The 14,404-nt window shown below is 34.0% G+C and overlaps 1 protein-coding gene across 1 annotated transcript in view; it reads right to left on the bottom strand.

Moving 5' to 3' along the window:
- The window catches only part of LOC106478280 (ankyrin-1-like), a gene marked incomplete at its 3' end in the record, with an annotated part of 57,015 nt that overhangs the window by 12,057 nt on the left and 30,554 nt on the right, over positions 1-14,404 (bottom strand). The window contains exons 3-5 of the mRNA XM_013938811.1: positions 4,940-5,038; positions 3,978-4,094; positions 655-843 (exon numbers count right to left, since the gene is read on the bottom strand). Coding sequence (XP_013794265.1) covers positions 655-843; positions 3,978-4,094; positions 4,940-5,038 — 405 coding nt within the window. The remainder of the gene's footprint in view (positions 1-654; positions 844-3,977; positions 4,095-4,939; positions 5,039-14,404) is intronic.

Below are 14,404 nucleotides of genomic sequence, written 5' to 3'. Positions count from 1 at the left end.
CTTTACAAAACCTCGATTTAGCGCGACCCCGCTTGTTTCGCGATGACATTTTATGGACCTCAACGATCGCGTTATAACGGGGCTACACTGTATTTCCTATACACAATAACTATATATTTCAAATACGTGGTTTATTGGGACAATCTTTGTGTAAATATAATAATTGACACTTTGCAATCCTCAATATGCAGCAGTGTAATTATTACAGAACTTTGTTAAGTGATAAGAAGTGGCATGTAGTTCTTTACAACAAACTCATTATTCTTATAATTAAGATTTATTTGATACTACAAGCAAATGTAAAAATAGTAAAATACTGTTCCATACGCTTATATTGTTCCAAGTATGAAAGTGGTAAAATACTGTTCCATATATTTTACCTTTCCAAGTATGAAAGTAGTAAAATACTGTTTCACACATTTAGATCTTTTCAAGTGTTAAAGTGGTAAAACACTGTTCCATAGCTTTTACCTTTCCAAGTGTGGAAATAATAAAATACTGTTCGACAAAATGATAATTTTCCAAGTGTAAAAGCAGTAAAATACTGTTCTATATATATGGGTGTGAAAGTAGTAAAATACTGTACCATACATGTATATATCTTTTCAAGTGCAAAAGTAGTAAAATACTGTTCCATACATTTTGCTGGTTTACTGGCGAGCCACTTTCCAGCAGATATCGCACGAGGTCGACATCATGTCGTCTTGTTGCAATATGTAATGCGATGTCACCAGTTTTTTGACGTCGAAAAGATAACTGTTCTCGTGCTTCGGAACTCATAAGTTCTCGACAAACACCATGATTTCCAGATTCCACAGCCAGGAGAAAAGGTATGTTTCCATCCTGTTAAAAGAGTACTTTTAAATAAATATGGTTTAGATTAGAACATTTATAATCTTGCTCCATTAAGAAATGTACAGAATAAGCTAGTTTTTTAGTGCATAGAGTATTGCAAATGAGAGGACAACATTAAATAAAAATTAATTCTCAAGTAGAATTATAAATAACCAGATAAATTATACTCTTATTAACACTCTTTGGGAATGTCATCGTTGGTAGAGGGAGCAGATGTATGGATCTTGAGTAGCCATCATCTCCTTATTGCCAAGATTAAACTGAAACTGCAAAAAGTTAAACTGATAATTGCAATATATTTTTATAATTTGAACACACTTAAAATACCGGAAATCACCAAAAATTTACCTTAGAACTCAAAACCTGCTTCCAAGTACTTGCAAAAGCAGGTGAGGGAATAAACCATGATGGGAATAGTACTTGAACAAGAGTAAAGACTGCTATAACAGCGTGTGGGAGGAAGTGTTGGGACACATAACAAAACAATAATAGATCTGATTGAGGGAGAACACTTGGGCACTAATAGAAAAAAGAGAAGAAAGCTCTGAAAATCGACACAAACAGGCTTGGTCAAATAGGTTGAAAACCATGTTGATTAGGGAGTGTTGAGCTATAAACAAGGTGGTCGATAAAAGTGTTAAGAAAGGTAAAAGGAACTATCTAGAGAACCTTGCTGCAACCAGAGGAGTGAGGTGTATAAGATCATCAGGAAGCTGTCTAGTGAATGGAGCACATTTCATGTCTATCTCCTCACCAAAGGTTTCTATGTTGCCTGTACGTCTTGGCCTTGTCTGACGAGTATTTCTTGAACGTGTTATGCCCACCTTGCCAGCTGTTGTCTTTTTAGAGCAAATATTTTCTCTTACCTATTTGTGATGTTGCTACTAGTTCTAATAGTGTCTCCTAAACATACAAACCTATGGTGAGGAGATAGACATGAAATGTGCTCCATTCACTAAAACATAGAAACCTTTTGTGAAGAGATAGACATGAAATGTGCTCCATTCACTAAAACATAGAAACCTTTGGTGAAGAGATAGACATGAAATGTGCTCCATTCACTAAAACATACAAACCTATGGTGAAGAGATAGACACGAAATGTGCTCCATTCACTAAAAAGTAAATTCTAATGAGACTGAAAATAGCAAGGCACCCGGTATTGACTCTATCATTGCAGAGGTCATGAAAGTTAATAGACGGCTTACAATGAAGTTACTATATGACTTGTTTCTCAAGATCTGGTCTGATTATCAAATTTCAGAGGACTGGATGAAGCAGCTCAATGTGAAATGACCGGAAAAAAGGTAAAAATTATAAAATGCTCTTTAATAACTATGGAGGATCGATATGACTATCTGTAGCGAACAAGTTTTTTTTTTTTTTTGTAAGATCATCCAATGAGACTTGCTAAGGCAATAAACGCCGAACTGCGAAAAGAACAAACAGGAATTAGATCAAGGAAAGGATTCGTTGACAAGTAAACAGTGTATTGAGTGAAATAAAAGGTACACCTGGATTTTATAGATTTAAAAAAAACTTTTGATAGTCTACACATGGCTAGCCTTTGGAAGACCTTGGCAGCGTAGTTGCCATTGCAAAGAGGTCGTCGTAAGACTGTCATGTCCGAAGCACTCCTCCCTCTGGCTTTCCATGATCCAGCTGATGAACTAGGACGTTTCAACAGTCTGAATTCATAGAAATCCATAGGCGTTGCGTCGGGCGATATTTTCAATATGTCTTCGTACGTAATAGTATGAATACCCGTTTCATTCTTCAACTATTTCAGACATGCAACGGTTGAACAGATATTTCATGGAAGTAGCTAATGTACACGTGATTATGTTGCATACTGTTGCCTAGGGCATATAAGTGAGTGTAAAACACATAAATACACCAGTTTGATTTTCGATACCTCCCTAATATGAAGGCTTGATTTGGTCTGATATCTCATTGGTGGTAGTGTCCAGGGTCACTGATGAGGAGTGGAATTCTCCTAAACTAGTCTGGCTCACAGACACACACCCCAATGAAAGAATAGACCATTCCAAGCTTTAACTTGTTGTTAAACAAATGTTTAAACAACTCTACTTATTCAATTATGTACAAGCTTCCCAGTGTCAGCTAACAATACGAAGAATTAAATTGTGGCAGATTGCTACAAGCTCTTCAAATACCTATAGAATGATAGGTTTCTTTTTGGTGAGTGTAGAACACGTAAATACACCAGTTTGATTTTGGAATAAGACTTGTTGCAGGCCTCTTTATGGATGGTCTGGATTCTCCAAGTTGATCCATGCCTTTGTTTTCAACGCCATTAAATATGGATAATTTGTGTAGGAAAGAGGTATTATATACCCTTTCCGAAAGCGAATAATTTTCAGTGACATTGCATTAACTACATAACGTCAAACAATGTCCACCTTGACTTTATACTGGCTGTAGTAATCACGTGACTTGCCGATTTGCACTTCTATTGGACTTCTGCTAGAACAGTGTGTGACAGTTAAAGATATGGAGATGGTGGGTATAAAACAACACCATTGGTTAACCCTCTTTATTTCTCCTATCCGGTTGACAGGTTTGATGTTTAATATTTCCAACTGGAATACTTTTGACAAATGTTGTACTGTTGTCCTACTTTCACCAAGAATTATTCTGCTACCAGTAGGACCAAGTGGGATCCTATAGGTTATATATTTTTATTTTATGTTTTAGCTATAAAAATTAATCGTTAGAATTATTCTGTATGCCTGTATAGAAAATATACATTCCAAATCGTTTTAGCTATCTTATTTTTCAAATATAAGTACATTTCATATCACGGGAAGTGGTAACTTTTCTGTAAATGAAATATACGTTCTATGGGCAAACTATAAACGAAAGCCGAGAATAAAGGTGATTATTTACTAACACTGCATAAATCATCAATGGCTTTGTTTACTGTTTCTCTGTACATTGAAAGAAATTAAAATCTTGTCCCGTATACTTCTGGGGTTTTGTCTCCCCATCCCCGTATTTCAGTAGTTAGGTTAAAGGCTTGTAACGCTAAAATTCGGAGTTCGATGGGCACAGCATAGATCGCCCATTGCGCACTTTGTGCTTATCAACAAACCAACTCACCTTGTCAAGCCACAATCTCATATTTTTGCTGGAAGAGCGAAGTAGCATTTGAAGAGGGGTGATCGCTGCTCCAGTTGGTCGTCCACATAAGATATGAATCGGTAACTGATCTTTTGCCTGATAGTAAAAAAAAAATTAAAGTGAACAATAAACATAATTGCGATTTTTTTCGTAAGCTTCTCAGAAAGAAAAAACATAAAGTGGGTTTATGAAACATCCAGAATCAGTAGTTAATATACTTTGATTTTTATATTTTAGGCCTAATAAATCTTAAATGAAAAGTTTATGAGTATCAGTAGTGGAAAAATACAATAAATACTAAATAATATTACGCACGTTAATCTGGGAATAACTGGATTTGTAGTTTTTCGGGCTTAGTCATATCATTGTCCAAGGAATATCTAAGCTTCTTTGATTTAAGATGAAAACGTCAAATCCGATTTTAAAGCGTATACAAGGAGCGCTAGATATTTCTATGTTTTATATCTTATACGATCACATTAAATTTGTCTTGTCAATGTGTAAGATTACACTTGCGATCTTGATATAAGCCAAAATCTGCATGGATGCCTACATATCAAAAGAAGTAGCGTAACAAATAAACCATTCTTCTTCTGTTAGGGATATTTTACTGTCCTTAGACTCACCATCTTACAATAGGTAATGACGCAGGATTGAAAATAACGTTTATTCATGGCATAGAAAATACTTCAGTTGAGGCATTCCACAGAATGAAATATTAATTTTTTCGAGAACTGTTTATTGCGAAAGTTTCTCTGACAACAAAAATAATGACTGATAGAGTTTGGTTCTACGAATGTCTTGTATTAGTGAACTCATACAGAAGGAATACATATTACGCAGTTAATTAAAAACCGTAAACATATACGTCACATAGTACGAAACAGCACGTGTCCTTCTCTGTCGAAATCGAATAAAATATGAAACACAACTTTTCTTACCCCTCCAATTATTGTAGGGTCTGCTCGTTTATTCAACAGCAAGTGGATTATTGTTTCTCTAGTCTGGATTGCCGCTAGGTGAAGAGCTGTCAATCCATCCTAAAAATTAATATATTTGCTTTGAATTCTAAAATAAAGTGTAAATTTCAATATATACATCATAAAAACTATTTCCAAGAAATCAATAAATTATTTAAATTTGCTGATTATATTAAGGTTTTTGGGGAGTTGCTAACTCTGAGGAGGATGCAGCTGCTTTAAAACTTTACAAAAGACTTTAGATTATTTGGTGACTTAGGCGAATAAATGGCAGATGGCTTTTAATTTTAACAAGACACTTTTGGTAGGAATGACCTGAACAGTGTTATGGAAGAAAACAATATTGGTGTATTTATCAGTCTCTTAAACCATCTAAGCAATGTTTTGTTGCTAGTGGCAGAGTAAATACGACTTGTAATACTGAATACAAGTCTAAAGAGGTTATAATGTCACTATAAAGGTCACTGGTAAGGCCACATTTGGAGTACTGTACTCAGTCTCGAACTCCTTACCTTAGAAAAAACAATGAATTGTCGAATAGGTTTAGAGAATGGCTACTAGGATAATACTTGGGATGAAAAGGTTATCATACGAGGATAGGTTAAAATATACACGATCTTGCTTTCTTCTGGAAAAAGAAGAGTTAGGGGAATATGATTGAGGTGTTTTAAGATTGCTAAGGAAATTGATAGTGATGATGTATCACCTTCTTTTTCGTATTTAATGGTAAGACAAAGGGACACAAATATAAATTTTGGCAGAGTGATAGTTGAATGATAAGGGCTGGATTTGAGTGTTTATTTATATATATTAAATTTTAGTTTAGAGGATGGAACGGCCTAGATGGACCAACATGTTTCTTGTTGTCCTTAAATTATATGTATACAAAAATTGTAATTAATAACAAACAAATTACCAAGTGAGTTATAATAAAAATGTATCAAAGTGGTTCTATGATAGTGCCATGAAAACATTTAGTTGCAGATTGAAAATTAGAAATACTAAACACCATCTAAGCCTTAAAAGTTCATGGTAGATTACTTGAATTCATATTAATGAACAAACAATTGATACACCTGAGCCTTCCCTAACTTTTACTATTTTTTTAAAAAATAGCTTATTCAAAGACTTAGTCTGAAAAATTAAATATATCACACGATACTTTCTGAATAAGAAACAGCTTTTCTTTATTTTTGCGCTAGGCTTATAATAATTACGCAATAACCATAAGATTACTTATTCATATCTATCAAACATTACTGTAAATTTTCTTTGAATCTTGAGTACATTCAATGGTAGACATAATGTCAATTTTAGCTCTGTAATTTTCTATTCCACGCCTTTTTCACTGTCATCTATATTCTTGTGTCATAAGCAGATCGTAATAATTCTCAACCAAGATATTCTGTGCACGAAACATAAACCCAACAATACTTTATTGTCAAAGCACGTAGGACACGTTTTTAATAGGGAAAAGGCACGTGGCGTAACGATCGCAAGGAATTTCTTTAAGATTACTGGAAATATCAGTTTCAAATCCATCTGGCAGTTCTCGCAACAGACTGCCCTTCTAAGTTTTTCATCTCCTTTAATATACATTAGACTACTGAAGAAACAAGTAATTCTTTTGATTGCAGACCACAATAGAAGTATTCCAAACTGTATGTTTGTGTAATTCGAAATTCTTTCCATGGCAAATGTATTTATAACATGCCTTCCCGTTTCTTAGTTGTATTCAACCCTCCTGAAGACAGAAAAGTTTGTTGTAAATTCTCTGACATCATATTCATTTAAAGTACTAATGTCATAAATAATCGAATATAGGAAGAAAGACTCCGACTGTATATAATGTTGTACAGCTGAAAATGAAATACAAAGTACCTTGTACAGCATTACAGCAAAATATTTTTCTATCAAAAACTTTCTCTTTTACGGAGTACGTTTTTGATTAAATTTTAAAAAGTATCAAATGCATAAAAGAAAACTTTAAAAAGTTAGAAAAAATATGTAAGACCGTTGTAGCAAAATAGTTAATTTTTCTCTATCTCTGATTGCAGTTCAATCACATTCCATTGTTGCCGTCACTTCTTACCGGTCTTATATATACAAGAATATCGCATATCTAGTAACCTCTCGACACTTCAGGAAGGGACATGAAGGTTCTAAAAGAGCATGACGCATTACTAGCGTCACGTGACCTCCGCTCTCGTAACAATATGTTATTTATTTATTTGATTTAAGAAACGTTGAAAAGAAGTATGATTCTACGGGTAAGTTGTGTATGATATACAAAATTATATGCTGGTATTTTAATAACCGTATGTGACCTCGATGACGCAACAGTATATTAAATTAGCTATATTAATCACTGGGTTAATTGTGAGTTCTAACCTACATAGGTAGCTTGTTTTGATCAGAACGTAATGATAATATTGTCTCTGTTCGTTAGTTAACTTCCCGTATAATTTCTTTCCGATGAAACTTTAGCGACACAAGTCCTTTCTTAAATAAAACTAGTTTATTCTTTCTCCATACAACTTTGAAATTCACTTAATTTCAACGGTCACACTATAAGTTAAACAAACGCTATAATTCACAACGAACGACACACGCACTCGACCCAACAATACTCTTATATATACCAGACTACCCTATCTAGTAAATACTAGAGCATTCATGAAGGAACAAGATAGTTCTAGAAACTAGAGGGCGCCACACCAGTCACGGGGGACAACGTGACGCGGTAAGGTAATGTGTGTGTGAAGATAGTGAGTAATTGAACTGCAGTCAGAAGTATTATTGACGTTCGTTGATATAGCGTTTGTTTTAGCGCGAATATTGAAAATAAGTGTATCGTAAAGTTGTATTCGGAAAGAATAAACCAGTTTTATTAATTAAGGACTTGTGTCGCTTAAGTTTCGTCGGAACGAAGTTACGGAAATTTAATTAACAAACGGAGACGTAACAACTGGAAGAGCAGTATACGACTGCTGTAACTCATGCCACAATTGCAAGTGAATTATATACAGAATACTAGTGCTATAGAAATAGGGAAAAGTAATTGGGTTTGTCAACTGAAATTCTAAAGTAATTGTATAGGCCTAAGTGGATTTTTGGTAAGAATAAGAGAACTATATGTTGTGTATATGATATGTCTATAATCTCTATAGTGTAAATGATTTGTTGTGCATACGTTTAACTTGTTCCAAATATATATAATATTTTGAAAACAAGTGGAGTGCGTGCTGTTCATTTATCGTTGAATTTATCGCCAACAAGTCACAGACACTTACTGTAGAAAAATTCTAAGCCCAACAACAACAACTCAGTATATATTCATACTATTAAGAAGTATAAATAAAAGCCTTTAATTGACAATTGGCGAACATAACTTAATGTCTAATAAACTATATTAAGACTGGCGAGGCTTCACTTGAAGTACTGAACGAAGTTTTGCCCCTTTATTATGGAAAATATAACATTTTAGAGTGCAAAGACAGGCTAAGTGATTGGTCATAAGTTCAGCTAGCAATATAAATATATAAGGAACAATGCTTGTGCAACTACTTTGGCTAGATCTCTGACCATGCCAACTGCCGGCAACAGTTATTTGTCAGTTGATTCATCGAACTCACATAAAACTGAGATATCCACCATTGTCTGGTTGTCATTAGGATAGAGCCAAGGTCCAGTGATTGAATGAAGGTAGAACTGAAAGAAGACACTTTAAACTCATAAGTGAAATTAGGTCGGCTACCCATAAAGTTCTGGGGGTTTATCTGTTTTGCATCACAATCAAGTGGTGCCCGGATGATCCTAATATTAACTACTCTATTGAAATCTAGCTCAAATGTCCTAGGGAGTCTTTTGTCTTCTTCATGAAGTCTGGAGATGCATATATCAGAATGAATGCAACACTCTCAAGCTAAATCCTCAATAGAATGACTCTGGAATCACTCAGGAGAATGCGCCATTACAATCCATGGTACCATTGGCTGCTGGACACGGTTTTGCTGGCTTGGGAAACTTCTGATTAACTCCTAATCCCACTGGTTCGTAGTGAGATGTAATGTGTTTCACTTGATGGTGGGGTGATGAAACATGACAAACTTTGTCCAGCACGCCCACCTGACTATTGTCTTTGATAACTGGCGACTCCACACAATGCCTTGTAATATTGGGACTTGTTCTTTTATGTCTTGGAGTCCCACAGAGGCCACCACATCGTATTTTGGAGTGTTTGCTGACACCATGACCTTTCTCTACTACCTTAGACACATACAGGATTGATAATCTAAGGTTGCCTTAGGGTCGTTTGTAATTGTCCAGTGAGATACTCTTCAACCTCTTGGTGTCAATAATAGATCAATAATGCAGACTTTACTCTCACTATGGATGGTGAATGTTCATGCTTCAGAAGAGTGCTCCTCTCAGACCTTGTAATATTTTATTATCCAATTATCATTTCTACAGTAACTTCATCTTTTTTGTAAATATCTTATTGTCTTGAAAATTTATTTCCGTGGTAGCACAATTTACAAATGTTTGTGTATCGCAAAAAAAATATATAAACTAAACACATTTAAAATAAACTCTGCAATAAGCATTTGTTACGTCTCCGTTTGTTAATTGATTTTCCGTAACTTCGTTCCGACGAAACTTCAGCGACACAAGTCCTTACTTAATAAAACTGGTTTATTCTTTCCGAATACAACTTTACGATACACTTATTTTCAACATTCGCTCTATAACAAACGCAAACCAACGAACGTCAACAATACTTCTGACTGCAGTTCAATTACTCACTATCTACACACACATTACATTACATTCACGTTGTCACCCTCTTTTATATTCCAGATTACCCTATATCTAGTAAATGCTAGAGCATTCGCCAAAGTACAGGATAGTTCTAGAAAGTAGAGGGCGTGAGAATAGTCACGTGATCTCGATGACGCAACACATTGTATGGTCACAGCACCAAAAGTTTACTTTTTAACTAACCTGGGGTATTCAGGTTCTCTGATATCCGCCAGATATTTAAAAGTATCTAAAAATTTCATACTCTAGACTGTCAATCATAGAATAAAACCGAACATGAACAACAAAGAAAAATAATGAGCTTAGAAACATAAAATTATTTATTTATACCACAGTGTTATACTTCCTAACTGGCCGGGCTTCTAATTCTATATGACTACTGCCTGGCTGCTCGTGTGAAAGGCAGAAACAAAAACGACAAACTCAGGAGAACCGAAAAACAAAAGATTGAATCATGAAAATAACCCACTGTATTGTCAGACCAGAGCCTTAGCGTGGTATTCCATAATACATTAGGCTGCATATTTCAAAGAGTAATTCTAAACCATTCCTGACAGTTTCTAGAGGTTTCTCTATTACGTGTTTGAAAAGGCTGTATTCCAAGTAGGTCCATAACGAAAGCATGTTCATGTCAGCTAGATACTAAATTGCGGTATATAACCTTTACTTATCTAAAAGAATTAAAACATGTTTACGACTTTGCGACATCCGGTCAACGCGGATATGGCTGACTATGGGCAGAAACTGCATGTAAAATTTAAAAAAAAATATCTTAATAAAGATATATTACACACTAGTTACAGAAGAATGAATTTAGTTACTTTTTCAGTTACTACAATACCAACAAGGTGCGATTTGGAAGGACTAAGTGTTAGGATTAATATATCGTGTATTATAACCATACTGTTTTAACATCTTTCTTTGCAACATATGTTCTCCTGATGTAGATTAATGTTTTTAACGATGTACAGTTTTTTCAATTGTACACTGATCTGATGAAAAGTAGGTACAGATGGGCCGGTCTGTAAAGCTGAAAATCCGTGGTTTTCATCCCGTTGCCGATGAATAAATCACCCTGCGCGACTTGGGGACGTGTATGCGTTATAAGAGTGACGAGAAAATGTATGTGGTGTGACAAAAGTTGACGATGAATAGTGCTGACTAGTTGCCTAGTCCGTCACTTCAAAATTAGGGACCACTAGTGCAGATAGCCCTCGTTTAGCTTTGGGTGAAATCTTTAAAAATCGAGCAAGTACATACGTAAAGCATATTTCAGGAAAACGAGCGCTACCTATGAGTAATTATTAAAATGAAATCCTGAAACAAAGTTTAAACAGCATTTCACTGCGTTAGTATGCCAACTTTATTTTTTATTGTGTTGATAAACTGTTTAATCACCTCGAACTGGTACTATTAAATCTTGTAAGTTAGCGATTTGTTCATCAAGCAAGTAGAATGAAGAACTATACTTATGATCATATAATTACTTAACGTGCGCGCCTAAAATTTGGTTAAATTTATAATTTGAATCTAAGCAATATTCGGAATAATAAACATTGGCTGTGATGTAGGGCTTTGCATTGAAAAGCTGAATATAGAGTTACAAATGTGGCTTTAGAAAACGTATAATTACGAGTCAAACTATAGTGAGTTTCCATTATAGCATGTCGCTCGCGTATCTGAATATGCACAAAAATTTGTAAAGTCGTCACCAGGAACTCTAGAAACAAACTTCCTAATTCAGTTAATCCTGTATAACTGGTTTGTAAAAAGTTTAGATTATATACTAGATATAACTTAAAGAACAAACTTGAATTTTCTCAATGCGTTACCATGAGAGATAAAGATAAACATTTCGAAATATTTAGCTCTGCCCGTTCGATAGATTTATATACAGTTGTGATGATGAATGCATCTGTCTTCCCCTATGGAAAAACGGTAAATTTATGAACTTAAAACGTTAAAATCTGGAGTTCGATTCCTCGCAGTAGACACAACAGATAGCTCAATGTTCTGAAACACACAAATGAATATATTTTATCACGGGACAATGATCCAAGAAACACTTTAGGAGGAAAATCTTCCTCTAAAGCTTTTTTTAAAGACTGATTATACAAATTAACAAAAAATATGTATAATCACTCCCAGATGTGTTAAAAAAACTGTCAAACTTTATTCCGAAAACTTCATTGAAACTATTCAAACTTCTGTTTGGTAACTCACAACCAAAGTGCTCAAAAAGGTCGAATTTCCCTTTTGGAGTTATATTGCATTTTATGGTTGCTTCATCAAATTAATAAAACTAATAGACACGATAATAAAGGTTGGAGTCGGCTTTAACAGGTAGTGAAAGAAACTTTATTACAAATGTACAACGTTTCGTAAAGCTTATCATCAGCTGTATATCTGTAATAACGTTTCTTTCACTACACATTCAAGCCGTCTCCAAACTTTATTTTCTTAAAAGTGGGTTCCTCGTCATTAAATTTGAATAAACACTAGAGTGAGTTCTTGAACATATCATTAGATGGCGCTAGGAACAACCATATTTTAGTTAACCAATATATCTCGCTTAGTCCGTAGTTAGAAAAAAACAAAAACTTTAAAATTCATATTTTAAAATATTCATCAAGTCTTTTCAGAACATATGAAGGCAACTTTATAAATTCCATGAAATCTTAAATATAACCATTTTCATCACAATAAAAACAAGTGTTCCTAACTGATTAATTAATAGTTAGTCAGTAGAAGTATAACATGCGAAGACGGTTGCTGAAATTGTAACAGAGAGCTTCTAGGAAAAAAAAAACAGTGACGCGAATAAATATCATTTTTACTTTTGAATGTATATATATCACCTACTTTATGAACCTACATCAACAAAAAAAGTAGATAGTATTACTTTACACATTTTTAATGGAAACTTATCAGCACCATTTTATGAAGCACGATATACCATTATAAAGACCAGTGATCAAAAGAAAAGAAATATGTGACTTTGCAGAGCATATCAACTTTCTCTGGTGTGTGTTTTTTCTTCTCGCCTCTTTATTTTGACTACCCCTCCTAAGAGAATGTTTATTTAGTCTATCTTATTATTTTAGGCCTTGTGGTACCTAAAACAGAGCATATTATAAAAATGAATGCGTAGACTTGTCAATTTTTTCCACTTTCTTGTTGTTGTTATCGTATTATTCTTTTATATTTTGCCCTAAATTGTAACTTTGATGGAAGATTATCACGTGGTAAGCATTAAAGAAATTAATCACAAAGTATACATAAACAAACATAAAAACTTGAAGTGTCAGAACTACATGCGTAGTCCTTATTTGCTTAACCTAAATTTACGATGTATAACAGCATAGAAACCATATTGATAATTTATAGTATTTTTTTTTGTTGTTGTTGTTGTTTTGGAGGGATATTTTCTACTTACAAGCATCTGTTGATGAGATTTTTGAACTTTCACGCCCACGGGAAGGTGTTTCAAAATGTCAAGGTCTTTTTCCTAATCTATATGACCTACCATGCATCCGTAAACACATTCAAAGTACGTGTGGTTAGTGCATTTGATGAGCAAACCTTTTTCTATTGATTTATGTTTCTGCTAATTCTGAATTGTTCGACTTTTTTTTGTCGTTAAGGTAAAACTTAACGAAAGGGTTATTTGTTCTGTGTCCACGCATGGATTGAAAACCGAAATTTAGCGTTATAATCCCTTAAATCTATCACCAAGCCACCGGTGAGCGATTGTTCGGTATGTTTGTTAACAAAGTGAGTTGAATAAAGGTAATCTTACATGTAGATCTTTCGTAACTGTCATCCGCTAATGGACATTTTTGTTCTTGTTGTTGCAAATCGCAAAGCTCACAATGGGCTATCTGTGCCGTGCAAATCGCGGGTATCAAAACCCGATTTTTAGCGTTATAAATTCTCAGACTTATTGCTGAGCCACCTGGGGTGGGTGGCAATGGACATTTTAAAACGTATACAAGTGTACTGTACCTTATCACATCACATTTTTTGTAAGAAAAAAATGTGAAAGATTTTGTACGATAGCAATGATTGACATAATATTTATAAAATATATTTATAACACATTTTTAAGTATATTTAAAATGTTCCGTTAGTATAAAACAAATAAATAAATTTCAACATACAGTACTTCGAGAGTATCTACCTAATGTTAGAACCAATATTTTAAGTATCGAATGGAATGATATTCGAAAAGAAAAAGTTATTATTGTTTATATTCTGATCATGTATTAGTTTTTACTCAGATATTATACCAAAGAAGTATAACATTTCATGAAACTTTAAATTTTTTCTTTCTTGAAAGCGAAAAAAAGTATTATCTATATTACGAGACAAGATGGCTTCAAGTTATATGTAAATATAGATATTAAAGTAATATCTTAAAAACTACCCGTCATCCTTCTATTCTTTTGAATAGCTACTGTCATTAGTTATGCACAAAATATTTAAGTAGTTTCAAACATATATTTATATTTACTTGTAAATGTCATAGAACAAAGTATAAATCCACTTGTAATAGGTTTGCATGATCAAATACACAGAATACCTACATAAACTTATCGTGTGATA

The sequence above is a fragment of the Limulus polyphemus genome, unplaced genomic scaffold (genome assembly GCF_000517525.1).
Source record: "Limulus polyphemus unplaced genomic scaffold, Limulus_polyphemus-2.1.2 Scaffold196, whole genome shotgun sequence".
Classification (NCBI taxonomy): Eukaryota; Metazoa; Arthropoda; class Merostomata; order Xiphosura; family Limulidae; genus Limulus; species Limulus polyphemus.
This window is presented reverse-complemented; position numbering and strand designations above follow the sequence as displayed.